The sequence below is a fragment of the Salmo salar genome, chromosome 03 (assembly GCF_965601325.2).
Source record: "Salmo salar chromosome 03, fSalSal1, whole genome shotgun sequence".
NCBI classification, from domain to species: domain Eukaryota; kingdom Metazoa; phylum Chordata; class Actinopteri; order Salmoniformes; family Salmonidae; genus Salmo; species Salmo salar.
The window spans coordinates 72,086,144-72,114,098 of NC_138293.1; the positions used below are offsets into that span (position 1 = coordinate 72,086,144).

Below are 27,955 nucleotides of genomic sequence, written 5' to 3' on the forward strand. Positions count from 1 at the left end.
GCAAGGAAGATGGTCAGTGCGGTCATCTTAGCTATTCTGCGTTCTTATGGCTTTGAGGGCTCTGCCAAATAGTTTTGCAGTGCCAAATATCTTCCTGGTTCCAAACATTGTGTAACACAGTACTGTGGTTGTCATGCACATCTTAGCTGAAATACACTGCACCCAACGGTGCACTAGGACATGGGAAACTAAAGATTTGTCATATTTGGTGACGTAAAATATCATGTCGTTTTACTAGAATTACGCAAACTTTGACGCAACTGAGACCCATTTGATTTGAAAGCTGCTGCATGTCGCCCAGATCCAAAGGCTGTATGAGTGACTGCATTACCTAGGCTAAACCACTAGATGGCCGCGTAGTCCATTGAGTGTAAACATTGCTTTGCTATGGCTACTTTGTGAAGTTTGCGGTCTGTCCATTACTGATGTTTAAAAACATGTTGGTCTGTACTCTGTGTACTTGATAAGGTCATTCCTGTCCCGTCTGGGCTCTCAAATGACGTGATTGACTGCGAATATTCATACTGTATTAAGGTAATTGCGCTAATTTACTATACGTGTATTCTAGTCTACAAATACATTTGCGAGTTTATAGTAACGAGCATTAACCTGACTAGTGCACTTTACACCAGGCTTGTTGCTGAGCGCCCGCCTACGTTCGGACAGCTTTTGTAGTGAGTCAATATTCCCGGAAGCGTGCTGTGCGTTTGATTTTAGCTGCTCCCTCCTCGCCATTCAGTGGCGCGTACTCCAGCGTAGCAGCAGCATAACGGTAAGGTCCGAGAAAATATTTGATCAACTTTTCAAACATTTGTCTATACATTTAAGCTAAAACGCGGATAGCTCATTTGTATGTTCATTTTTGGTAGTACAAAGTCGCAAGCTCTGGTTATTCGTGCAACTTGTTACATGTTAACTAGCAACTTCATGATGTCTAGGTTCATTCGACTAGCGTAGATTACTCATTTTAAATGTGACGCAGACCAGGAACTGTTATCACTGATGTTTGCTCTGTGGTTACTGCCAGTTTAATTATACAGTGATAATTTCTCTTTCCATTGGGGTAGGCTATCCTTGTGAATATCCACTAAATTGATCTGTGATTAGATCCTGTTGACTAAACAAGTCATTAAATGAATTTCAAAGCAAGTCATTAAATGAATTTCAAAACAACACTATTCAAGGGGAAAAAAGTTACTTGTTTGATCAGACCCAATGAATGGGTATGTATAGGCTAACTTTTCATCTCATGAAAGTTGCTCACGTTCTGTCAGCAGTTGACACTTCCTGGAATGCAAGTTCATTTCCCGCGGTGATTCATAATTGAACATGTTTTTCTTAAACTTGATTGAAGGGAATGAGCGAATCCTGTAAATTGCTACAAATATTATTTATATACCCTCTCTGAAAGTGAGTTTCTTACAGATGTGTATTTAAAATAGGCCTAGTGAAATTCGGATTTGACAGACGGATCCAGGAGGGCACACTTCAAATAATGCAACTTTTAAACCCAGTCAGCCTATCTGTTACGACGTGTTTTTGTGGCATACAAACGTGTGCATCTTTTCTGAAAATCATTAGGCCCAGTAACCCGATAGACTGGCGGTGACATGCTTGCAAAACTACGAGGGCTGGCTTTTTCCCGAACGTGAAGCCTCCCTTTCCTTCCTGTTTCTGACGAATGGCGCGGTAGAGTTCTAGTTCCTTCTGTTGGAGAGTAGGCCAGGGCGAGTCTTAGGTCTTCACCAAACTTAACTCTTTCCTCCTAGTATTATCCATTTACAGGCAGTTCACTCACTGTAAGTAAAACGATTTCTAGTATCTGTAAAGTAAAGCAAACATACTAAAAGTTCAACAGCCAGACTACTCCAATTGTTGCGCATATCGACCTACATAAGAACACTATAGTATCTGCTGGATGTTCAGCAGCTCAAAGGTCCCCTAGCCTTGTTATTGTTAACTCAACAAGCTTACAATGTTCTATGCAACAGGAATAAAACAATAACTCTACATATTAATATTTATCTTTCCAGAGGACCAGGGACATGTAATGTTGACTTAATTCGTATACACTTCAAGCCAAATAGCGTCTTCATATTTTCAGCCTTAGGGCTTCACTAGTCTGTTATTCAGTTCATGTGACATTTTGTATTTCCCTGTCAGTTTGTGGCAATGGAGAGAGGGGAGGGGGTATTGATTCATAGGGATACTTTGGGCATCTGTCCCCTTTACCACTATCCAATCAATGGTAGCTCACCACTGCAACCACCATAGCTTTCTCATCCGGAATGCTGTTTTTCTACAGGCTTTTTTTGTTTTGAGTAGGACTAGAGATTTGAAATCTCTGATGTGATGTTTTTCAGTACACCCCATTCAACTATAATTGGCTTCATGTTTTCTATGCTATGTTATTTAATAGCACTTTTTAGAGAATTTTCCTGCCTTTGGATTGATATGTAACTGTTAACTTCTCATTTGACAACCACATGCCTTGGACATTACTCCACATGATTCCAGGAACTAATCTTAACCTGATTTTTGATCAAGATGCACAGCTATATTTCTTCTTAAAAGTGAGCAAGCGTCCATCTCTCTCCAAGCTGATTTCTAACCTCCATTACAGGATAAGCTACATGGCTGTGGGTAATCACTACGCTTCTCTCTCCTTGTCTCTACTTCCCTGTCACTCTGCATTAAGGGAGGGGATCTGGCTGGGGAAATTGTAGCAAACCAAAGGAGATTAAATTCAGGGCTGAGCACAGCACCATCTGATGGCCTACAATATGTAGCACACAGTGTACATAAAGACAACTCGCCACAATGGAGGTATGGAGGCATTTAATGACGCCTCCCACACATTCCACCCCCTCCTATAGCCTGTCATGACAAGAACCAGGCCTGATGGTGACTCCTTTTCTCTCAGAGCCAGTTGGCTATCTGTCCTGTTTCTGCCTTTAAGTGGCACATCAGTCCCTTCTGTTTTTGCTGTAACTCGCAAGGGACTAGAAACAAGGACACTGTCCAGCATCTCTACACATACAGCAGTGTTAAAGATTAGCTCTTCTCTTCTGCTGTTCCTCCTCATTGTACTGTGGCTTAGACTGAACAACAGAGCACACAACCCCCAAATGTCCCCCAGGGGATATCAGCCTTCACATACACCTCATTCAAAAGGAAATGGCTTCCCTTCATGCTGGATATGTCCTTATTTAGTCATTGCTATCATCTACCAGAGGGCAAACGTTACACTGTGCATACTTTTCTGTTTCTTGTTGCGGATGTTGAGATGTTCCTCAGACCACATGACTACTGCCATCAAGTTTACCACCCATCATCAGGTCATTGCTCTGTCAATGACACCACATTAAAAATCCCAACTGAATGGAGCCACCATACAACAGTGGGCTTATTACTGTCCATAGTGGATGCTGTTGCCTTGTTGTTACCAAGGGAGGCAGACATAATCTGGGCATGTGTCGCTACTCGCTAAGCCCCCCCACCGTGCAGGGAGAGAGCCCTGACCTTTCAGCTGGCACCTTGGCACTTCCATTCACTCTCAGCTTCCTGCTGTGTCTATACAGAGTGATTTCTCAGACCGGCTATTTTTAATGCTCAGACCATATTTGTTCTAGTTTTCCCCCTTGAGGTAGAATATATTTTTCTCTTTCGTCTGCTACTTCCTCAATTTTGAGTCCTCTCTGCTCTGTTTATTCATGTCTCACTCTGTGGAAATGAGTGCTTCCTGCATTGCATCAGCGCTGCCAGGCACAATCCTCCTTCCTGAAGGCACTGTTCTGCATTTAGTGCTGCATCCTCTGCTTTGTGCAGCAGCCCAGCGTGTGTCTGTTGACATAACATCAAGCCAGCGTTGCTTACCTGAATACCTGTTAACAAATCAAGACTGCAATGGGGTTTACGTCAGGTGGAGAAAGGCTTACAGGGGAAGTCAAGGGGATCATTTAGAAGCCTTTTGCATTACTATGTGTGTTTAAGTGCAGTCCAACATTATGTGGTTAAACACAGTTCTCTTCTCTAACTGGCGGATGTGAGTCATGTTGTCGGCAGAACACGAAGGAAACGTGCAATCATAGTTGACAAAAGTGCTGCAGAGCATAAGGAAGTCAAGCACTCTGGTGAATGGCACATAAGTCTAGAAGGGCGTCACAAAGCTACATCACAAGGACACATGAAACAGGGCATCCTGTGGGGAGGAAAGGGAGAAATGCTAAAGTTCACTCTCACAGCTAGGTCTATGACAGGAAGGGAGACAGAACAGAGAGGATCAAACTAGCCATAGATGTTTTGTGTGTGACATTAGGAGTCAGAGTAAAAAGGATTTAAAAATTAAACTGAACTAACTTTGAAGGAAAAGAGGAACTTAAGGTTCCTTTGAGTTCTTTGAGTTCCTATCACTTTCCCCTCCAACTCTGACCTGTGCTGAACTTCTTTATGTTTGTGTCCTGCTTACAGAAAGCCTCCTCCATCAACCACAATGTCTTTAGCCATTTTCATTAGAGGTCGACCGATTAATCGGAATGGCCAATTAATTAGGGCCGATTTCAAGTTTTCATAACAATCGATTAGCCTATTTATTTATTATTATTATAATTATTTTTTATACCTTTATTTAACTAGGCAAGTCAGATTAAGAACACATTCTTATTTTCAATGACGGCCTAGGAACGGGGGTTAACTGCCTTGTTCAGGGGGGATTCGTTTTTGCAACCTTGGTTACTAGTCCAACGCTCTAACCACCTACCTTACATTGCACTCTACGAGGAGCCTGCATGGCAGGCTGACTACCTGTTACGCGAGGGCAGCAAGAAGCCAAGGTAAGTTGCTAGCTAGCATTAAACGTAGTTTTTTATAAGATATCAATCTTAACATAATCACTAGTTAACTACACATGGTTGATGATATTACTAGTTTATCTAACATGTCCTGCGTTGCATATAATCGATGCGGTGCCTGTTAATTTCTCATTGAATCACAGTCTACTTCGACAAACGGGTGACGATTTAACCAGCGCATTTGCGAAAAAAGCACTGTCGTTGCACCAATGTACCTAACCATAAACATCAATGCCTTTTTTAAAAATCAATACACAAGTATATATTTTTAAATCTGCATATTTAGTTAATATTGCCTGCTAACATGAAATTGTGTCACATCTCTAGCGTTCATTGCACGCAGAGTCAGGGTATATGCAACAGTTTGGGCCTCCTGGCTCATTGCGAACTAATTTGGCAGAATTTTACGTAATTATGACATAACATTGAAGGTTGTGCAATGTAACAGGAATATTTAGACTTAGGGATGCCACCCGTTAGATAAAATACGGAACGGTTCCGTATTTCACTGAAAGAAAAAAAAAACGTTTTGTTTTCGAGATGATAGTTTCCGGATTCGACCATATTAATGACCTAAGGCTCGTATTTCTGTGTGTTAATTATATTATAATTAAGTCTATGATTTGATAGAGCAGTCTGACTGAGCGGTGGTAGGCACCAGCAGGCTCATAAGCATTCATTCAAACAGCACTTTCATGCGTTTTGCCAGCAGCCCTTCGCTGTGCTTCAAGCATTGCGCTGTTTATGAATTCAAGCCTATCAACTCCCAAGAGGAGGCTGGTGTAACCGATGTGAAATGGGTAGCTAGTTATCAGGTGCGCGCTAATAGCGTTTCAAACGTCACTCGCTCTGAGACTTGGCGTAGTTGTTCCCCTTCCTCTACATGGGTAACGCTGCTTCGAGGGTGGCTGTTGTCGATGTGTTCCTGGTTCGAGCCCAGGTAGGAGCGAGGAGAGAGACGGAAGCTATACTGTTACACTGGCAATACTAAAGTGCCTATAAGAACATCCAATAGTCAAAGCTATATGAAATACAAATCGTATAGAGAGAAATAGTCCTATAATAACTACAACCTAAAACTTCTTACCTGGGAATATTGAAGACTCATGTTAAAAGGAACCACCAGCTTTCATATGTTCTCATGTTCTGAGCAAGGCACTTAAACGTTAGCTTTCTTACATGGCACATATTGCACTTTTACTTTCTTCTCCAACACTTTGTTTTGCATTATTTAAACCAAATTGAACATGTTTCATTATTTATTTGAGGCTAAATTGATTTTATTGATGTATTATATTAAGTTAAAATAAGTGTTCATTCAGTATTGTTGTAATTGTAAAATAATAAAATGTTTAAAAAAATCGGCTGATTAATCGGCATCGGCTGTTGGCCCTCAAATAATCGGTATCAGCGTTGAAAAATCATAATCGGTCAACCTCTAATTTTCATCAACTCAGGAGGCGTCTCGCCCTTGTTCAATTTGGTAATGAAGACCCTTGAATCGCTAGAGGACACCAAAGAGGTTTGTCAGTGGAATCCTCTTGATGTGTCACCACTGACACCACCAAACACTTCCCCTTTGCTATTCCCCAATGCCTTATTAGCAGTAATCTCTGTCCCAATAATCTTACTGCTCGAATTGTTACTAAGGAACAGCCCTAATCTGGGTGTCAGCTACTCTAGAAACCAGAGTGCTTGGATGACTATTCCTGAACCTGATCAAATGGGGATAATCCTCCAATTAAAGCTAGTGGTATTTATTTAGCTGCCAATGGTAAGAACCAGTGTGAGGGGTTCAATGTTGACACATAAGCCGATCACTACCTGAATTTATACCTCAGTTATACCAAAACATGTCACTTAGCAGTGACGAGTGAACAAGGCCTATTTATTTCTGTAGTCAGTCAGTATTTGTGCCATGTCAGCTGGTGGAAAAATGTGTATTGGGACTTATGTTATTGTTGAAACTTGGCCTAATCTATTTCATTGAGCTCAATGGACCTATAATTGACCCAATCATCCATTTCGTGCTTAGTGAAGATCACATATGAATCATTATCTTGACGTGGTAGGTCAAGCCAGAAACTGAATGTGCTCCAATACCTTATTCTATGGAAGCCAAACTGTGTTGAGAATGAGATGGCTGCCAACTACTGAACAGGGTTTATAGTCTACTTATTTACCTATGGGCATTAGGCAGTCATGCCAAGCAATGGCCACACTGATAAACGTGTGAGACTGAAGTGGGTCACTGCTCGGAGGGTGCCTGCCTCACATCCGTTGTAACTTTCTACTAAAATATGTATTTCTTTAAGGTTGTCATGATAATTTTTTTTAAAACTCTAGCCACCCTGACTCCCATCCTAGTACTCTCAACAGTATGCTTTTTGTTTTTCACCCTCTTGTTTGTCACTATTTCCTGATGTCCCCCACCTCACCCCCTCTTTTTATCGATCCACTTATTCTGAAGCACACATCTCCTCCAGCTGTAGCCGCTTGACCCAACAGTAGGCCAGTCATGAGGGGCTGTGTTGTGGTGTGCGTTAGCAGTAGAGAAATATAGCACTCCTAAAGTATGTCCCTCTCATTTATCACCACACCAATCCTGGGGGACAGCTCGGTATGTAGCGGCAGTCCACCAAGGCTCAGGTCTGGATCTAGGCTAGCACATGAGGAGGAGCGACTGCCAAATGAATAGAGATGACGTGAGAAAGATGGCACAATATCCTTGAATCTGGTCCCATCCTCCCACTCCTAACAACAAGTCCTTCTCACTATTTCGCCAACTTCGCACACATTTGCACAGCTGAGCTACCAAAATACACATTCTGCTAACAGAACAGGAATTTCTGCTTTAATGAGAACGTGGAGAGGCCCTGTTTGGGGGGGAAAAGGGTACAATGTGCTCCCTTTTCCTGCTTGGTGCAGGTCCAGCTGTGTATGTCAGGCGCTATGCAAAGCAGAGGGAGGGAGAGGATTACAGAGCGAGGAGGGGGGTGGAACTGGTTAGTGTGGTGAGAGGTTTGAGAGCCAGGCAGGAGCCCTTGTTTGCAGTGGTGTGATTTTAATGTACTATTGCTGGGATTGCATGTTGAGCTGTGATTTTATGGTGTGTTATGTCACCAAGGTAATACCGGCATCTGTGTTCAACATCTGGAGCCTTGCTCATGGCACAACATCAATGTTGAACTTGTTTTTTTCTCTCTTTGCAGTGCATGTTTGTGTGTAGCCCAATAATAACATATTTCACACATTGCTCTTCCCTCGAGGTGTTCCACGTGGCTTTTTAGAGCACAAGCCTGTTTTGTTATGGAATGTTGTTCTACTATTGTTATGGGCCTAAGGTTTCTCTCGTTATATTGGAATGTGTGAGCTACTACGGTCCTTGAACAAGTATGTTTCAAACTCGACTGCTGCATGAGCATGACAGTGTGTGATATATAGCATAGTCTAGGCTTCCTGTCTCATTGTTGGTTAGGTGGTTTCCTGTGAACTGACTGACATCCACAAACATACTGGCATTGTTCTGTGGTGTCAGTGGAGGTCTGCCAGTGCCCTTTGTCAAAGTAGTATTCTTGCTCTTGCCATTTTCTGTTTTACAATTCGTCAGAGATACTCAATGTTGCTCAGTTAATTGATTGTATTACACTAATACACAATTGTGTATTACGGTGTAATTACACAGTGCTACAGCACAGGCCAAGTTGATTAGCTTTTTCTCCGAGTTGATTTGCTTTGTTGCAATGTAATTGGGGCCAGCTTGTGTCAGTTCCCCAGTAACACATAGAGTCAATGGATTTACAGTCTCTCAGTTGAAATTCCACTTAACAAAGTACAGTAAGCTGATAAAAGCACTAGAAGTAGCCTTGACCTGCCCTGTCGGTGGAGAGTTTAAGATTTTTACCCAGAGAAGGAATAGGCCTGTCATTTATTGCTGTGGGGGAAAAAATATTAGTCTGTGGTAAAGTGAACCTTTTAAAGTATTAGATGCAGTACTGCAGTAAATCACTAATGCATCGGTAGAAAATGCAGCGTGGCGTTGGCGCCATCACGCTGAACTGCTACCACTGAAGACTGCACTGCTGACTGTCTGTGGTGTGCACACGGATACAGAGAGGCGTTCTGTGCCAATCACTCACAATACCACAAGGAACAAGGAGGACAGTCTTCATGAAGGAAGACAGAAAGCATAGAGCATCAGTGTTATGAAATCACCTTGGTGTGCACACGGATACAGAGAGGCGTTCTGTGCCAATCACTCACAATACCACAAGGAACAAGGAGGACAGTCTTCATGAAGGAAGACAGAAAGCATAGAGCATCAGTGTTATGAAATCACCTTGGTGTAGCAGTATAGCAGAGGTATTACACCAGCTAGACATATACATTTAGACATGTAGGGTAGACGTAGGCCTCTAGCGCGGTGGTTCCCAAACTGTGGGGCAAGGACACACACCCCCCCCCCCAAAGAAAAACTCTGTCCGGCTTTTTGAAAGCTGTAATAGTAGAATGCACAAGGTGCGATTTTTGAAATTGATTAGTGTATCATCAGTTTTCCTCAGTCATTGTAGACCTTAGAGAGCTATTTATAACTTGTCAGAAATGTCCGAAGATCAACTAGGCCATGTCGGCTAAAGATTTTATAGCACATAGATTTTGTTGCAATGTTTGAGTCACTCAAATAACACATGAATAAACATTAGATATGGCAAAATGTATAGAATTGCAAGAACATTAGCTTTAAAACTGCAACAACATTTATGTACCCCATGACAAAATGTGTAGAATGTCCCCCAATGTTGGAAGGGGGCCTGAGTAAAAAAGTGAGCCCCTGGCCTAGAGGTTAAGAGCTTTGGGCCAGTAACCGAAATGTCGCTGGCAAGGTGGACAAATCTGCTTTTCTGCCCTTGAGCAAGGCAGTTAACCCCCAACAACAACTGCTCCTGGACGCCGATGACAGGGATGTTGATTAAGGCAGCCCCCCCGCACCTCTCTGATTAAGAGGGGTTGGGTTAAATGCGGAAGTCACATTTCAGTTGAATGCATTCTGTTTTGCAAGTGACTAGGTATCCCCTCCCTATCTGGGGGGAAAGGTTGATTTCAACACTCGCAGCTCTCTCCTCACGACACCCACCTCTCTGGCAAGAGGACCCTTCCCCTAATATCATTGTCCTGATTCCTGCGTAGCATCACTCTCCCCAGACCCTAATTGATGTTGACTGGTAATGCAGTGCAGCTGGGTGCTGCTCCCCACATTAGCATGTTGTTATCTGCTTGATCCACAGAAGCTTGACTGTAGCTCACTACATCGTGGTAGAGGAGGGAGGGAGAGGGTTTGAGTTGAGATAAAGCTCTGCTTTTTGACCAACCAGCCCTCCGTGGTTCCCCCCCGCGTGTACAGCGCTGGCCCCTCTGGTCTTACCTCCATACTGGGACTGTGTCCAATGTAGTCCAAGCCAGGACGTGTGAGTCACCCCCAGAGATCTTTATCGCAATAGAAGGCTCTGGTTAGGCTCAGTCACATGCCCTGGCTCTGTGTGTGTGATTGGGTATTGTTTCAGAGCAGCAAGGAGGCTGCTGAGGTCAAAGTGCAATGAGAGAAGGATGTAAATCCATAATCATCTACCAGGACACTATTAACCTGGTGCCTGCCTCACACTGCATGCAAATCAGATGTATTTAAAGGATCCTAATGAGCATCTGGGAAGTGGCGTGTTGACTGCCACAGAGTTTCTAAACCCAGATGCCCAATATCGCAAGACTTCCGGGAACCCATGCGAAGCAGACTGGAGGCCAGACCAGAGTTTGAGAAGTGCAAAATTGATTCCTTAGTTGTTTATTTTCGAGAAACATGTTATTACTCAACAAAGTGACACGTTTTCATTATTGTCAAAAACAACTTTAAATGAAAGGAGTGCCTTTGATTTGACGGCCTGCAGTTCGGCGTGAGACGACCGCTAGACCTGATGATGTATTTCTGCACATGAGCTCAGCTAGCCAACGTCGCCATGACATCGCCTACAAGCGTGATCTGGGATTCCTATTGGTTCATACTAAACCATCTTTGCTGCTACCATCATTCAAACTCTGGCCCTGCTTGAATAGTTTGGAAATACAACATCCTTACCTGCTCCCTCCCTTGTAAAAGTAACCAATCATTAGATTCATCAGTTGGTAGCATGTGAGGTCTCTACTACACACATTTTACCAATTCAGTCATTTCAGACCAGTGGTTTACCTCAAGTTGAGGTACTGTAGGGAGGACACATTTTTCACCCTGACAAGGTATTCAGGGAGTACGCTCAAGGGTGCTGTTTTTAATCTAGTCCACCTGCGATGTAACTAAATCAAGGATTTAACATTTTTCGGTAAGACATTGCCTTGGAGGGTTTTTAAGTGTTTTGTGCTCACTACGCAACAGCAGTGTTTTTCAGTGTTTTGCCTTGCAGTTTATTGATCTATTTTCAACGTATTGGACCAAACCTCCTGACCTGTGTATATCTCTCTCGCTCTCAGTAGACTATGGCAGAGCAGGATCCCACCCCGGAACAGCTGGCGGCCATCGCCGCGGCCAACGAGCAAGCGGAGGGTGGGGTCAACTACAAGCCCCCCGCTCAGAAGAGTCTGCAGGAGATCCAGGAGCTGGACAAGGACGACGAGAGCCTGCGCAAGTACAAGGAGGCCCTGCTGGGGAACGCCGCCGCGGCTGCAGGTTTGTGTTGCTGCTCCAACTACACACATTGTAGAGACACATACACACTGCAGACACACTCATGCAATTTGGACACACCAGCCCTGCAGACTGTTTCTCTCTCTCCCTCTCGACCTGATTAACAAACAAACCCACATCCACAATGCACATCTCGTACAACCATCTCTGTTTATTTTCTTATAATCCCCTCCTACTTTCAAGTCCTTCAGCAGGATTTCTTTTCAGGGATTTAATTGAATGAGTTTGCAAATACCATAAGAGAGGGTGGGAGAGGGCAACAGGCTGGCAGTCTTGGTGCTCAGTGGGTACAGCAGTGACAATTACCCCTCCCCCCTCAGATGGGGGGGGTAACACCTGCAACAGTCTGTGAGCTAGATACAGGCTGGCAAGATACAGGTTGGCAAGATGCATGCTGGCAAGATACAGGCTGCTGACTGGAAAGGAGGCCAACTAACTGGGCTTTAGTTAGAGCTGCGGTATCAAAGACTGTGATGAACCACTGATCGCTGGTAGAAATAGTTTCACATTGTTTTATGTCTGATACTCACTTCCATCTGTTGCAAATGTCATTATTCACAGTTGAACTGTTCTTTATGAACTGCAGTAGTTCTCTACTTCAGCCTATTGACTTAACCCCCTTGAGTTTATTGACGCACCGGTGCACCAATCTAAGTTGCATAACAAAAAAATCCCCATCAAAATCAGTCAAATTAACCTAGAGACAAGTTATTTTTTTTGCATTTGTATGCATCTCAATCCACCACATCCTCCGATGTCGTACTTCCGCATCTGAAAGTTGGCACAGCTAGAACAGTGTTTGTCAGACCATGAGACATCCTGAAAATTGGTCTTCTCACGTTAAATATCTGTAGTGTCGGAACGGTTTGACCTAGAAACTATTATGACCACTCTATTTATTTGTTTATTTTTTAACTAGGCAAGTCAGTTAAGAACAAATTCTTATTTACAATGATGGCCTACCCCGGCCAAACCCAGACGACGCTGGGCCAATTGTGCACCGCCCTATGGGACTCCCAATCACGGCCGGTTGTGATACAGCCTGGAATCAAACCAAGGTCTGTAGTGATGCCTCTAGCACTGAGATGCAGTGCCTTAGACCGCTGCGCCACTCGGGAGCCATTGAAAGGGGAGATTCTCCATTTTGTGTCACTGGTTTTAAAAACAAATGGAAGTATGGTAGTTTTGTGCCTACCCAAAAAAGTGGTTAAATATGTAAAAAAAAATATTTCCAGAGTTTTTATATCTCCTAGATCTAGGACTTTAAAACCTTATTTCTTAGGATTTTGTTTTTGACTGACCTTTTTTTCCATTCATGAATGTGTTATTCAATGCGTTTCTATGGGCTATAGTATTAAAGGCCAAAATCAATATTTTATTTAAAAAAATTAGGGGTCCTAAAATTCTAAATCAAATAGCTAAATGATCCATAGTATGAGCATCTTAACCCCCCAATGTCTTAGACTCTAAATAATTAAACATGCACTGCTTATAATAGTCAATGTTTTTTGTGCTTACCATTAACTATTTTTACATTTTTGTACTTTGCTTTGTTTTATTTTTTCTAGACCCCAACGCTCCCAATGTCCAGGTGACACGCTTGACCCTGATGTGTGAGACGGCGCCGCTGCCCCTGACCCTTGACCTACAGGGTGAGTAGAGCAGCACAGTGGTTGTACTGGTATTTGGAGGGTGTGTTTATGAATCGCTGAGGTGCACTTTTTGAGAAAAGGCTCCATATTGAAAGACTTCTAATGTGTTTTAGTGTGAAAAGAAGCCTTTGTAGTGAGCACATGTAATATTTTCCATATGAATGTGTGAGGGTGGAACTAAAGCTTACCATTGGGGGGACAAAAGACATTGCCTCATAGCAGCTGCAACACCTGGCCACCTATGGTTTACAAACATACGTTTTCCAGTAGACATATCAGGCAAATTCCATGGGCCATTCCTAATGGATTGGTTTTATTATTCGAGTTAATGAGGCATTTCTTCTGCTGGTTTGAGACTCTTCTGCCACCTACAGGGAAGAAACCAGGAACATAGAGATGCTCACATACAGGGAAGCGCCATCTAGTGGACACTATAATAGCAGGCTACAACCCTGTTGGAATGCTTAGGAAATCCTGCTTTTGTGCTTGCATTTTAAAGATTGATCTAACACCTTTCACCTATCCAGTCTAACAAGATTACTTCCAGGGGAGAACTTTGCACATTGCATATATTGGAACAAAATTATAGACTCCTCCTGCATTCACTCTGCCTGAGGGTCTCTGACATTCTCTTTCTGTGGTCTGGCCGCCTCTTTCTCTCTGCTCGACCGCCTCAGGAGACCTGGAGTCCTTTAAGAAACAGTCCTTTGTCCTGAAGGAAGGCGTGGAGTACAAGATAAAGATCAGCTTCAAGGTGAATGAGCCTGGCCTTTTTCAACAATGTGTTATGGCTGTTTATCCAATCCAACTAACATGACCAGTGTCAGCTTGGCCGCTATCAAGCTATTTTGGACATTGAAATTCAATTGTAAGCTGAATACACACCATGTCCTATCATGAAAGGGCTGCTGTCTTATCCGAATGGTGGATGTGGAAAGAGGATGTGACCTCATCACTGACTGTTGTCTCTGTCTGCAGGTCAACAAGGAGATTGTGTCAGGACTGAAGTATGCCCAGCAGACCTACAGGAAAGGAGTCAAGGGTAAGTTCTGCTGTTTCATTTTCTTGCTCTGTCTACTGTGAGGATTTGAGAAGGCCAGATAAGGTTAAGCAATATAGTGTACCTTCCATCTAGAGGACAACATGGGGATATGACCATATTGCTTATACTTATCCAATTATCTCAGATATCCACAACAAGTGCATTGGAGACAGGGGTTAGGGATGTATCCGATGTTGGGAGTGGCTTGGTCAACTCCGGTGACTATTTGCCTGTGCACACAGTAATTAGGTCAAGTTAGTAGATGAGGTATTTACATTGGCATTCCTAGACGGTCATTAAATGACTTGTTAATAGTTCCGGAGTGGCCATAGTATTTGTATTTGATGACACAGAGAAGTGGCCTGTTTTTGTCAAGAGGCAACTTTGGAAAATAAATCTAAGCCCCTTCTCTCTTTCCTGTCTCTCTGTGTAGTTGACAAGTCAGACTACATGGTGGGGAGCTACGGGCCGCGGCCGGCAGAGTACGAGTTCCTGACCCCTCTGGAGGAGGCCCCTAAAGGCATGCTGGCCCGCGGCACCTACAACATCAAGTCCAAGTTCACTGATGACGATAAGCACGACCACCTCTCCTGGGAGTGGAACCTTAACATCAAGAAAGAGTGGAAAGACTGAGTCCCTGTCGACTTAATTCTTCCCCATCCCCCTCTTCTTATTCCCCCTCCATTATTTTGAATTCATAATTATGTGATAAGTGATAAGGCAAATTGCTCTCTCGTCCACGCCAATCCCTGCAGTAGTTTCATTCCAATTACATTGACATGCCATTCACCCCCCCCTCACACACACTCCTTGTGATGCTGAGTATTGAATATGTGGAGAAAGCAAATCATGTGCACAATCATGAATTTGTTTTGGTTAGTTTGTATATAAATGTTTGTTTTTTTTAAATGAAAGATTGATTTGTTAATGCTCTTGATATGGATGTCATAATCAACTGTGTGAATTCCATCCTTTCCCCTTCATCTCTTACACTCCTTTTTACCCCCCTTCCTGCTGATTGTTTTATACAACCATGATCTGCCTTGTAAAGGTGTTGCTGTGTGTTAAAGGCTGTGGTAGGTCCACACTCTGTACTCTTTGTTGGGGATGTTGCCCTCTGTCAGTGGAAAGCCTTTGAGCAGATTATATGTACCAGTCCACACAATTAGTTTATTCTGGAACTAGTGTGAATTCCTAACCGTTAAGAGGTGGCATGAACAGCACTTACCGGCAGTCCACCAGAGGCACTCTGACCACCTGCTGAAGGTGCAAGTGTGCCTCTTCCTGATCAGGGTTTTCACCTCCCTACCTAGTTCATTCAGCCGCCATGTGGCCTTAAAGAGGATTCCTGTAGAACTAACGATGAAAGAAATGATCACAAAGAGCCATTTGCCTTCAGAACAGAACTGTCAGATTGTTACGAGAGCCTCCTACAGGGTTTGAGTTATAGGCTGAGTGCAGGTGCTAACAGATGCTCAGACAGACCATTGAGATGCTTGTACTACCTTTCCAGATTAGCCAGTAGAAGTAGACCATGAAAGTGAACAGCAGCCATCGCTGCTCCCTTCCCTTCTCACCACATCAGGTGGTCTCAACGTGGACCACCTTTAGTGCTGATCCTGATGTGAATGTGTTTACGTTGATATAAAGAACCTGGTTTTGTTGACAACTAAGAAATTAGCTCTATGTCAAATGCCCTCTAAGCAGACCTTCTTCCAGTCACTAACTCCATTACTGTAGCGTCTCAGATATGGGGCCTTGCTGGTGGCCCTTGTGAGCAGAGAGGAATGTCACACAAGGCTTGTTAATCCGCTCACCTCGAGTATGAATCAACTCCAGGATGAATCAACTCCAGGATTACCAAAACTGGCTGTCCCTCTAGCCTTTACAACCACCAGCTGCTCTCTGCTAAGGTCTGACTTTCAGAATGGGAGCTCAACATCAAATAGTTATTTGAACGTTGGCCCTGATGTTTTAGGTCAGGTCTAACTTGTGCACAGACCCAGAGTTTCAACAAGAACAGCCAAGACCTACTACAAAACCATGTTATTTTTCTACACTCCATTTTTCAACGTCATAACTTGGGATGTTGGGCTCAGGCTTTGTATGGTTTCACTGGATCATTGTTTCAGTATGGTTTTGATTCTTTGTAACCCTCTGTGCCACCTGGAGAATACTGTTCACCTGTCAAAGTCTTCAGACTGGAGGTCATGGTCTTTAATCAATAAAGTCATGTTACTTTTTACAGTGTTCTCTTATTGATCCAGCTCTAAAGTACAACGTTCTGTAAAGCATCTTTACCCGTCTATCATGCATGCTCCATCTAACACACCAGCAACCTTTCTCATTGAACAGACACAATGTTAGACATTTAGATGGTCTTCTACCAATGTATAGAAGACCAGATCACATGAAGTTTGTACACAATGAAGAGCAGAAAAGAACAAGGAAAATATTAAAATGAAAAACCAAAGTACTGATAAGAGGGCAGCTAGAGCCCCTTGTGTACTTGAAATAAGCAGTCATGGAGATGTACCCATGGTCTGAGTCAGTGCTTAGAGAGCACATAGTTACAGTAGCTTAGTCAAGTGTGGTTGAGAGTTCAATTTCTACACAGTGCATCATCAGGAGGTCCTCAGTTCTCTAGCTTAGACAACATTATCATATCCATCTTGAGAATCCTTTTACAAAAGGTAAATTCACCAATACACTGATATAGTTTTACAGTATTTTAGAACAAGTTACTACTTCCTTGAGTACCATGGTCTCCCTCAATTGAAGTCTACTGATTTCAAAACCAATGTATATGTTGGATAGATGCATATGTGAAGCCTACGATGTTAAGGCAACAGTGTTATTCATTGAGAACATCAGGAATATTTAACTAGATTGTTTTTTTAAAACACATTTTATGAATAGCTCTGCACATGTTATTCATTGTCCGCCATCAAAAACATTACATGGCAATTATTTATACATTTTAAATAGAATTAGTGCAGTCTCAGTATACACGCTCAGTCATTTAAACATTGTACTGGATTGTCTTGACCAAAGACGGGCCAAACAGGTTTTAGTGCACGACTAGGTTGTCATAAATGATCTTAAGTTAGGTCAAGAATCAAGGCATTTCATCTACCCAGATGATGAATGTCGTCAGATGTACAATTCATTCATATTGGGATGGGTGAAATGTGGCAGTATCCAGAGATATGGATAAAACGTGGCAGTATCCAGAGAGATGGATAAAACGTGGCAGTATCCAGAGAGATGGATATAACAGCGGAGGGGATCATCCACCGTAGACTATCAGTTCCCCAGTGCAGAAGTACAGGTAACCTGTCATTAAGACATCAAGTGACCACTTTGAACAAACACGGTCAAACAAAGAGAAACAAATTAAGAAAAAGAAAACTGTGGCTTTTGTACCCATTTCAGTGCATGTTCAGTAGTACCAGGAGAGGTCATGTTCAGTAGTACCAGGAGAGGTCATGTTCAGTAGTACCAGGAGAGGTCATGTTCAGTAGTATCACAAAGGCTGCTCATTTGTCTTTGGACTTTTTTCCCTTAGGACTTCCTACCCTTGGGGACTTCCTACCCTTGGGGACTCCCTTGGTGGAGTTCACTTCACTCTTGGTCTTCTGCAGGCGGGAGAAGATCTCTTTGAACAGGGCCTTGTACTCTGGGGTGTTCTGGCCCAGCCTCTTGTCCACCTGGTCTACCTGCCGGCTGATGCCCTCCAGGGCCTCTGGGGTGGAGGGGGTCTGGGGCGGGGTGGTGGGTGCAGCAGCCATGGCTGAGGGGCCGGGCGTGGCCATGCCGTAGTCCTTCATGGAGGGGTCTCTAGAGACAGGGCGTGACGTCTGCACCCCCGCGTGGCACATGCTCTCCTCGTGGCGCCGGCACTTCCCCAGCAGCTCTTCGTATTTCTCCAGCAGGGCGTGGTACTGCTCATCCACTTCCCTCAGGATGGACATGCCCCGCTTGCGCACACCGTTGGCGTGGATTGCGTAGCTGCCCTGTCGCCTGCCAGAGGCGTCGCAGGCCGAGATGGCGTTGAGCGCCGTGTCGCTGCAGCTCTTCCTCACGGGGCCTCCCTGCTGCCCTCCTCCTCCTGTCCCCCCGGACTCCCCCGTCCCCTCCCCTCCCTCCTTTTGCCCCGGTCCCTCCTCGGGTGTGTCGGTCTCAGGGGCATTGCTGAGTAGGGTCTGCTCCAGACCCTCATCCAACAGACAGACCCGGGACCTCCTCAGCTGCTGCATCTCCTGTAGCTCTGCCTCCAGCTCCTGCACTCGCAGCTGGCAGCCCTCAGCCCCCAGGAGGCGTTGTTCCATAAGCTCAAACTCCTCCAGCACAGCTGTGCACTCCCTCTCTGCCCCCTCCCTCCGGCCCCGTTCTGCCACCATGGCGGACCTCAGGGAGGAGACCACACCCTTAAGACGCTCGTTCTCCTCGTCCAGGGGCCGGCGCTCACGCTCAGACACCAGGTCCACACTGCCGGGGTTGGCCACCAGGAAGCCATCCTCATACCTGAAGAGCGATACACCACACAGAGGAGCACAAGGATACAGCAGGGAGATTACATTCTTATGTAATCTGAACACCATACATTCAGGTCATTTGGCAAATGTACTAAGCATATTAGCATACTTCACATACAGTACTTTGGACTTTTGAGTGAGACTACATAGAGCATTGCTCTTTACTGTACTTTGGTGCAGTGCAGAGTTCTTTAAGGCAGGGGAAGGAGTGGACAGTCTTGCGTCGCTCCCGCTTCTCTCTGTGGACCCTCAGCTCCTCTAGTGTACGTAGTTCCTCCACACGAGCTGTCATGGTATCCACCTGAGCCTGCAGTGTCTCCATGGTAACAGTCAACCTGAAAGCGCGCGCACACAGGAAAGTGGACTAAATCTTATTTACATCACAACATAATGTACCGTGACTATACTGAGCCTGTGTTACAAAAACGGTGAGACATTTATTTACTCTGAACAGTAGGAACCATTCAAGAACTAAGCTTGTTAACTCTTAACCCAAATATTTCTTAGAAATCCTTGGTATAAACACCATGAAGAAAGAGGTCATGGTACAGTCTTACATAGAGTGAATACTCATATTGTAGATCATAGCAGCTAGAACAACCCTCACCTGTCTATCTTCTGCTGCGAGGCCTTGCTCTCTATAACCAGTTTCTCATTGGTGATCTCCAGCTCTCTGGCCGTCACGTCTAGCTGCTCGTAGACCTTAGCATGCTGCTCGTTCATCTCCCTCAGCATCTCCAGCTGCTTGGACAGGTACTGCAGGGGGAATAGATGTGAATGAAGACATGGACCTTACAGGGAGACAATTTAAAGAGTCTAAAAACAGATATAAAATAACTGGACATCTATATGTTACATCAGTGCAGATGGAGAGGAAGCCATTTTAGACTATTGAGATACACCCAATGCCAGACACTGCTGTACAGTGTCTTGCATTTAAATCCGTCACATAGACATGACAGGATTCCATGATGGTTAAGCAAAATAGCATCACAGTTTCCTAATTCCTGTCTACACAAACAAGTGTGGATCAACTTTATTCTTCTCCAGAAGATTAAAGTGTGTGATTGGTTGATTCAGCCATCAGCTTTGTTGTTGCCTAATAAGGAAGCCAGTCTTTTGTCTAATGAGGTGGCAGGTCTGGCTCAGAGGAGTCCCCTCTCCCACACAGCGCACAGCTGCACACTAAGTGAACACACACGCTCTCGCTCTCCCATGCAGCTGCACTCTGCTCCTCTCCTATCAGAGCTCTGCAGGGTTTAATTGGCTTGATGGCGCGTCAAGGAGAATGTAATTGTGCTTGCCTAGAGAGAAGAGCCACTTTGCAGGATCATGAAGTGCACAGTCAGTAGTTTAAAAACCCACACACTCCAGCTAACATACCAGTCCGATGCCATGCTTGACAATATGGCCTCTCAGCAATTCAACATTTAATTGTATTTTTACATTTTAGTCATTTAGCAGACGCTCTTATCCAGAGCAACTTACAGTTAGTGCAGTCATCTTCAGATAGCTAGGTGGGACAACCACATAAAGGCATTGAAAGTACATTTTTCCTCAATAAAGTAGCTCTCAGTAGACTCAGAGCTAGAAAGGAGGGAGGGGTCAAGTGGGGGGGCGGGGGGGGGTCAAGGTGATGAGGATTATTTAAGATACTGTTTGAAGAGGTAGGGTTTCAGATGTTTTCAGAAGATGGCCAGGGCACTTTGCAGGATCATTCATGACATCAACATCAATCATGACATGTACACACGCTCACACATAGTTAGTGAAAGTGGTGCCAAAGTGGTATGATGCTATACCTCGATCTCCTGCACCTGTTCCTCATTGTTGATGTACATCTGTTGTAGGGAGTCCTCCAGCTCCTTGTTGCGCTCCAAAAGGGTCTTCCCCAGCTCAGCTGCCAGGTGCAGATCTGTGAGAGGGGACAGAGAGGAGGACGAGAGAGAGTGGTGAGAGTACTGGTCTGGGGAAAAAAATTAATTAAAATAAATCAACTATTTTAACTCTTCATTCACATTTCATCCGCCAGTAATATTGGTAGTTGCGGCATTAGCCCAGCTCAGTTCAAGTGTTGCATTGGATCATTATAGACTGTTAACTCCATTAATGCAATGCTTTCTGGCTTTCCTTAAAAAGGGATGAATTTAAGACTTTGCCCCCTCATTTCAAATTCAACAAGAACGAGCAATAGAGAGAAAATCCCCTCATTCAATTCCCCTGCTGGAGTAAAAAAAAAAATGTAATCCTCCATCTTCTCTGATTAAGACCAGCTTCTGTGATCTCTGCCAAGATGAGCTCAAGAAAATGGAGTCTGACTGCAGGGGAAAGGAGGAGGATAAGGGAGAAAACCGAGTTAGCGCAGGCTCTGTCTGGATTACACAGGTCATCTCAGAACACATTTACTATTACTCCTGGTCAGAATGACAGAGATATCGCTCTTCTTATAACCCCAATCAAAAAAGAAGAGCGGCTGTACAGTCTGTACATACAAGCGTAAAGGTTTTAGCTGCACTGGTTGCTACACAAACATATTTATTGTCACAACAAGATTGTTTAACATTTTCCCCAGAAACCAATCAACTCCAGAAACCAATCAACTCCAGCACATCTATGCTCTTTGCTCTCAATCTGCTTTGACAGACATTTCCACAAATAAAACACACATACAAACAAGATCCCATTTTAGACCTGGGAGGGCTAAGGGCACGGAGCCACTTGGTTTCCACCAGCAGCTTGATGGATCCATTATTCATCGGGTGCTGCAGTGACGAGGCCTACTTGGACTGAGAGTAAGGATGAGGAGGGGAGCTGTGCTGGCTCCAACATGCCTGCCCCACTACTCAGAGACCATGACAGTACAGTGGGAGGAGGAGAGGGGGTGTTAAACTGAGAACAATTTACCTCCATTACGGAACATGAATGCAGCATTTTAAATCAACAAAGTGCATGGTGTCAGCACTAACAGGAACACAACAGTGGGGAAAACCATGCTGCTGCTGCACAGTACACATCTAAGGAACATGAGTTGAATTATAGTATGGCTGTCTTGAGCAGTAGCTGTGTGTGTGTGTGTGTGTGTGTGTGTGTGTGTGTCAGAGATAATGCAATGAACGGCAACAGGAGCTAACAATTCAAAAAGGGACAGAGGCAGAGGACAAGAGGCCCTTCTTCAACACGTACAGTACCAGTCAAAAGTTTGGACACACCTACTCATTCAAGGGTTTTTCTTTATTTGTACAATGTTCTACATTGTAGAATAATAGTGAAGACATCAAATACTATGAAGTAACACATTTGGAATCATGTAGTAACCAAAAAAAAAAAAAAAAGTGTTAAAGAAATCAAAAGATATTTTATATTTGATATTCTTTATTGTAGCCACCCTTGATGACAGCTTTGCACACGCTTGGCATTCCCTCAACCAACTTCATGAGGTACACACCTGGAATGCATTTCAATTAACAGGTGTGCCTTGTTAAAAGTTAATTTGTGGAATTTTTCCTTCTTAATGCGTTTGAGCCAATCAGTTGTGTTATGACAAGGTAGGGGTGGTATACAGAAGATGGTCTTTTACCAAATATGGCTAAGTCCAAATTATGGAAAGAACAGCTCAAATAAGAAAAGAGAAATGACAGTCCATTACTTTAAGACATGAAGGTCATTCAATCCGGAAAATGTCTAGGACTTTGAAAGTTTCAAGTGCAGTCACAAAAACCATCAAGCAATATGATGAAACTAGCTCTCATGAGGACTGCCACAGGAAAGGAAGACCCAGAGTTACCTCTGCTGCAAAGGATAAGCTCATTAGAGTTAACTGCACCTCAGATTGCAGCCCAAATAAATGCTTCAGAGTTCAAGTAACACATCTCAACATCAACTATTCAGAGTAGACTGCGTGAAATCAGGCCTTCATGGTCAAATTGCTGCAAAGAAAATCACTACTAAAGGACACCAATAAGAGAACTTGCTTGGGCCAAGAAACACGAGCATTAGACCAGTGGAAATCTGTCCTTTGGTCTGATGAGTCCAAATTTGAGATTTTTGTTTCCAACCGCTGTGTCTTTGTGTGACGCAGAGTAGGTGAACGGATAATCTCCGCATGTGTGGTTCCCACCATGAAGCATGGAGGAGGAGGTGGTGTGGGTGTGCTTTGCTGGTGACACTGTCAGTGATTTATTTAGAATTCAAGGCACACTTAACCAGCATGACTACAGCGATACGCCATCCCATCTGGTTTGCGGTTAGTGGGACTATCATTTGTTTTTCAACAGGACAATGATCCAAAACACCTCCAGGCTGTGTAAGGGCTATGTGACCAAGAAGGAGAGTGATGGAGTGCTGCATCAGATGACCTGGCCTCCACAATTACCCAACCTCAACCCAATTGAGATGGTTAGGGATGAGTTGGACCGCAGAGTGAAGGAAAAGCAGCCAACAAGTGCTCAGCAGATGTGGGAACTCCTTCAAGACTGTTGGAAAAGCATTCCAGGTGAAGCTGGTTGAGGGAATGCCAAGTGTGCGAAGCTGTCAAGACAAAGTGGCTATATGATTCCATAGTTTTGATGTCTTCACTATTATTCTATAATGTAGAAAATAGTAAAAATAAAGAAAAACCCCTGAATGAGTAGGTGTGCCCAAACCTTTGACTGGTACTGTACCTAAAAATGTAATTAGCTCATCTGTAGGCTACCATATCTTCCTGTTTTAACACAATGGACAGATAACAGAGAGAACTAGAAGAGTGATAAGGGTCTGTATTATAAACAGTACCAGCTCTTGTGTGTGTGAGACAATAGAGCAAGCATTCCAAATAAATCACTACAACACAGACGCTATGTGACCAACACAAAAGTGCCTGGTACACATTGTCTGAAGCTTAAAAGTTATGTAATCTTATGGTTGTGCCTCTATCAAAACGCTGCCGCACAACAATTGTTTGCGCAGGCAAACAGATGAGAATCTACATTTGCAGAGAGGGCAAGAGACATCCCGGTAAATAGGAGAAATCATGTACCCACTTCATTGAATACAAGTGAATAACATAAGAATTGTAACAGGACAAAGCAATGACACTGTCAAACTGACATCTCCCCATGGCAACCTTGGCACACACAGCTCATGTGCACTGCAGCCTTCTGCACGTGTGGCTATGCATCATCCTTATGCCCTCGGATGTGTATAACTCATATAGCATCTAGTGAAGCACATCACAACCACATTGCACCAGCTGCTACAACTACGACATCATACCCTACCATCTGGACAGACAGGATACACATGTTGAGCTGATGATTATGACCACTGAGGGCAATAGGTGAGCAGCCCTGAATACAGATCACTTACATAATAATCACATATTCACTCTGTGAAAGTGAGTGGAAATAGACCATAGCAAATACAATATGACACCTTGGTTGGAACAGCATGCTAAAACTGTACTATTACAATTTTACATGCAGGGCTGCCTCAAATCTCTCTAGCCCCAGGCTGAAATCTCTGATCCAAGCCTGAGAGGCCATGTCTGGGGGCCCCCCTAATCAGATCATTCAGCTGGGCTTAATGCTTCAACTCTCCATTTTCAATAACGCTTGTGAGATGAGATTGAGCCTGCTGCTGGCTGCAGAACAGCAGGACCCACCTGGTTCCCAAACCCTGACCAGGGAAACACTGATGAGACGCAAAGCTGTTTTATTCTCTGTGTCATCGGTCGATGGGGTGATGTGGAGGACAAGGCTAGGCCTGGGCTATGGAAGGACATACACTGTACATACAGTTGAAGTCGGAAGTTTACATACACCTTAGCCAAATACATTTCAACTCAGTTTCACAATTCCTGACATTTAATCAGACTAAAAATTCCCAGTCTTAGGTCAGTTAGGATCAAATTTTCTATGGGATTGAGGTCAGGGCTTTGTGATGGCCACTCCAATACCTTGACTTTGTTGTCCTTAAGCCATAACTTTGGAAGTATGCTTGGGGTCATTGTCCATTTGGAAGACCCATTTGCGACCAAGCTTTAACTTCCTGACTGATGTCTTGAGCTTCAATATATCCACATACTTTTCCTACCTCATGATGCCATCTATTTTGTGAAGTGCACCTGTCCGTCTTGCAGCAAAGCCCGCCCACAACATGATGCTGCCACCCCCGTGCTTCATGGTTGGGATGGTGTTCTTCGGCTTGCAAGCCTCCCCTTTTTTCCTCAAAACATAACGATGGTCATTATGGCCAAACAGTTCTGTTTTTGTTTCATCAGACCAGAGGACATTTCTCCAAAAAGTACGATCTTTGTCCCCATGTGTAATTGCAAACCGTAGTCTGGCTTTTTTGTGGTGGTTTTGGAACAGTGGCTTCTTTCTTGCTGAGCGGTCTTTCAGGTTGTCGATATAGGACTCGTTTTACTGTGGATATAGACATTTTGTGCCTGTTTCCTCCAGCATCTTCACAAGGTCCTTTGCTGTTGTTCTGGGATTGATTTGCACTTTTCGCACCAAAGTACGTTCATCTCTAGGAGACAGAACACGTCTCCTTCCTGAGCGGTATGACGGCTGCGTGGTCCCATGGTGTTTATACTTGCGTACTATTGTTTGTACAGATGAACGTGGTACCTTCAGGCGTTTGGAAATTGTTCCCAAGGATTAACCAGACTTGTGGAGGACTAAAAAATGTTTTCTTAGGTCTTGGCTGATTTCCCCATGATGTCAAGCAAAGAGGCACTGAGTTTTAAGGTAGGCCTTGAAATACATCCACAGGTACACCTCCAATTGACTCAAATTATGTCAATTAGTCTATCAGAAGCTTCTAAAGCCATGACATAATTTTCTGGAATTTTCCAAGCTGTTTAAAGGCACAGTCAATTTAGTGTATGTAAACTTCTGACCCACTGGAATTGTAATTCAGTGAATTATAAGGGAAATAATCTGTCTAAACAATTGTTGTAAAAAATTATTTGTGTCATGCACAAAGTAGATGTCCTAACCGACTTGTCAAAACTATATAGTTTGTTAACAATACATTTGTGGAGTGGTTGAAAAACAAGTTTTAATGACTCCAACCTAAGTGTATGTGAACTTCCGATTCCAACTGTACCTCATCACGCCATCTGGAACTCACACCGCCTACTATCGTAATATACCAACCTTACCCTTTAAAATGAATGATTGCTAGGAAAAATACAGCTTTGACCTATATCATAATTTGTGGGACATTTAAAATGCTAAAACAATTGCTTCTTTCCCGTTCTGTTTCAAAATATGGGGATAAGACCAGAGGTGGGAGACACTGCTCTGCCAGATCAATACACAGGGAGTGAGAGCAGAGACTACACAGGCCCTCATCTATATCTATCTAGCCATTAGTGGAGGAAGAGACAGACGATGGGGTCCAATTGAGTTAACTAAATCAAACAATTGAGGAAGATACACAAAAGGGGTGTGTCACTCTATAGGGGGGATATTATCAGACTGGAAAAGGTTGCGTGTATTATGTGCCTTTTCAAGCATCTCGAAACATAGATTCTTTGGGAGCGTCTCCATTGTTGAGCCCCATGTTTTATCAGAGCACAGACATGAGGTTAGTAAATGTCCTGTGTCTTCAGTCTAGCCAGTAATAAATTATAAAAGACAGAACTGACATTTCCCTCACTCAGAGATTGCAACTGCATAGAATCTTTGTTCAAAATTCCACAGATTAATGCAAATGTCAACCAGTTGTCTCCCTGAATATCCCACTTGTTTTAAATCCTCTCTCGGTCTGTCAGCCTGATGTCAGGCTCCATCACCGAATACCTCACCGGCACATCCCCATGCAAGAGAGAACCACGACTCAGCATTTTGGTGACTTGAGGAAAATAACCGAGGGCAGAGGGTTGGCACGTGACCGTTCATCATATATGATGTGAGAGATGGAGGGTGAAGTCAGACAAAACAGCAGGGTTATTCTGAGAACACGCACGTCACTGACAAGATCAGAATAATTGGCAAATAATGGATAAAGGGGAAGTCTAGAGCAGTGCCTATACACAGAGGTGGAAATGAGAGAAATGGAAGTAGGCCTGTGTGTGTCAGAGAGAGCAACACACACAGAGGAGAGAATAACAGAGTGTAACATGGACTGACAGGTGAAACCTGCAGCAGAATTTCGATAGAACCCACGCCTCGTTCTCAAATGTACGGGACTTTGGGTGATGGGGGTCTGTCTTGAAAGTGCATGAGGGCCATCACAAAATCTCAGTTTGATCATATCAAGGATAATATCGACAATTAAGACAGTAGTCCATTCCAGACACGCACGCTTGTATATCGAGCCAAAATTGCAGAACATGTCATGAATTCTTAAAATTAATGTCAATAATATTGTCTTATTTTCTTGAAGGGTCAATAGCATCCTTTGAGACATCTTCAGGTTGTTGCATTAAATGACAGCGATGAGGTCGGTAGCCAGCATCAGCTGTTTTCTGCTGGGACAATTTTTATTGTATCGGAACGATTCGCATACAAGGCTAAACAAAACCTGCAACAAACATAACCACAACGACCACAAAGTAACAACAAATGGTGTGTCAGTCTACTCACCCTGCTCCAAATCCCGTTGGTCGTACCATGGCTCATCTTCCTCCGTAACAAACTCTTCCATCCTGCCTGCACGAAGCATCGATGCTCGGTCTATCGTTGTGGATGTTCACCGTGCGCTCTGTAACATCTCTGACCGCTCGCCCGGAAGCGAAAGCATGCCTCGTATGATCAAGAAATCTCGCACAGCGCAGCCTCCCAAACCGTAACCCTTTCAGCAACCTTTATCATTCAGTAGGAAAGCCGCGGGCGCACCTGCCCCCAACATTATGCAATGAACCATTCGAATGAGACAGATGCATCAATTTACCGCACCTGACACTAAATTAATATCTCAAGGCCGACAAATGCTCGCACAAACTGGACAATGTAAGCAAGTCCCTATACGCAACGACAGCACTGTCGGCCTACAATAAAAATAGAGAATAACGTACGAAATAAATTGTACAATATTGAGACGTGTACGTTCACTGAACAAATGTGTGACACTGGCAAATGCCACGCATAATTCCCCCCACCATTGTGCTTTACGTAGGCCTCCAGCTGTTGTTACAAGCCCCCACTCACTCG

At 43.8% G+C, this 27,955-nt stretch overlaps 2 protein-coding genes across 3 annotated transcripts; one reads left to right on the forward strand and one right to left on the reverse strand.

The window, feature by feature from the left end:
- Positions 1–475: 475 nt before the first annotated feature.
- Positions 476–16,519, forward strand: LOC106601413 (rho GDP-dissociation inhibitor 1). 2 transcript variants are annotated; one of them, XM_045715214.2, is made up of 6 exons: positions 476–772; positions 11,367–11,562; positions 13,149–13,232; positions 13,910–13,986; positions 14,211–14,274; positions 14,708–16,519. In XM_045715214.2, exons 2-6 carry the CDS (start codon positions 11,373–11,375, stop codon positions 14,905–14,907), a joined length of 615 nt encoding a protein of 204 aa, XP_045571170.1. In that variant the 5' UTR covers positions 476–772; positions 11,367–11,372; the 3' UTR covers positions 14,908–16,519. The 2 variants fall into 2 exon arrangements, with proteins under 2 accessions (XP_045571170.1, XP_045571171.1); XM_045715215.2 differs by having other exon boundaries at positions 605–772; positions 11,370–11,562.
- On the reverse strand, positions 16,470–27,951 carry LOC106601417 (cerebellar degeneration-related protein 2-like). Its single transcript, XM_014193623.3, has 5 exons — positions 27,389–27,951; positions 20,615–20,727; positions 19,420–19,568; positions 18,983–19,147; positions 16,470–18,801 (listed from the first exon to the last, which is right to left on the reverse strand). The coding sequence occupies exons 1-5, from the start codon at positions 27,465–27,467 to the stop codon at positions 17,814–17,816; spliced, it is 1,494 nt and encodes a 497-aa protein (XP_014049098.1). The 5' UTR covers positions 27,468–27,951; the 3' UTR covers positions 16,470–17,813.
- Positions 27,952–27,955: the final 4 nt, after the last annotated feature.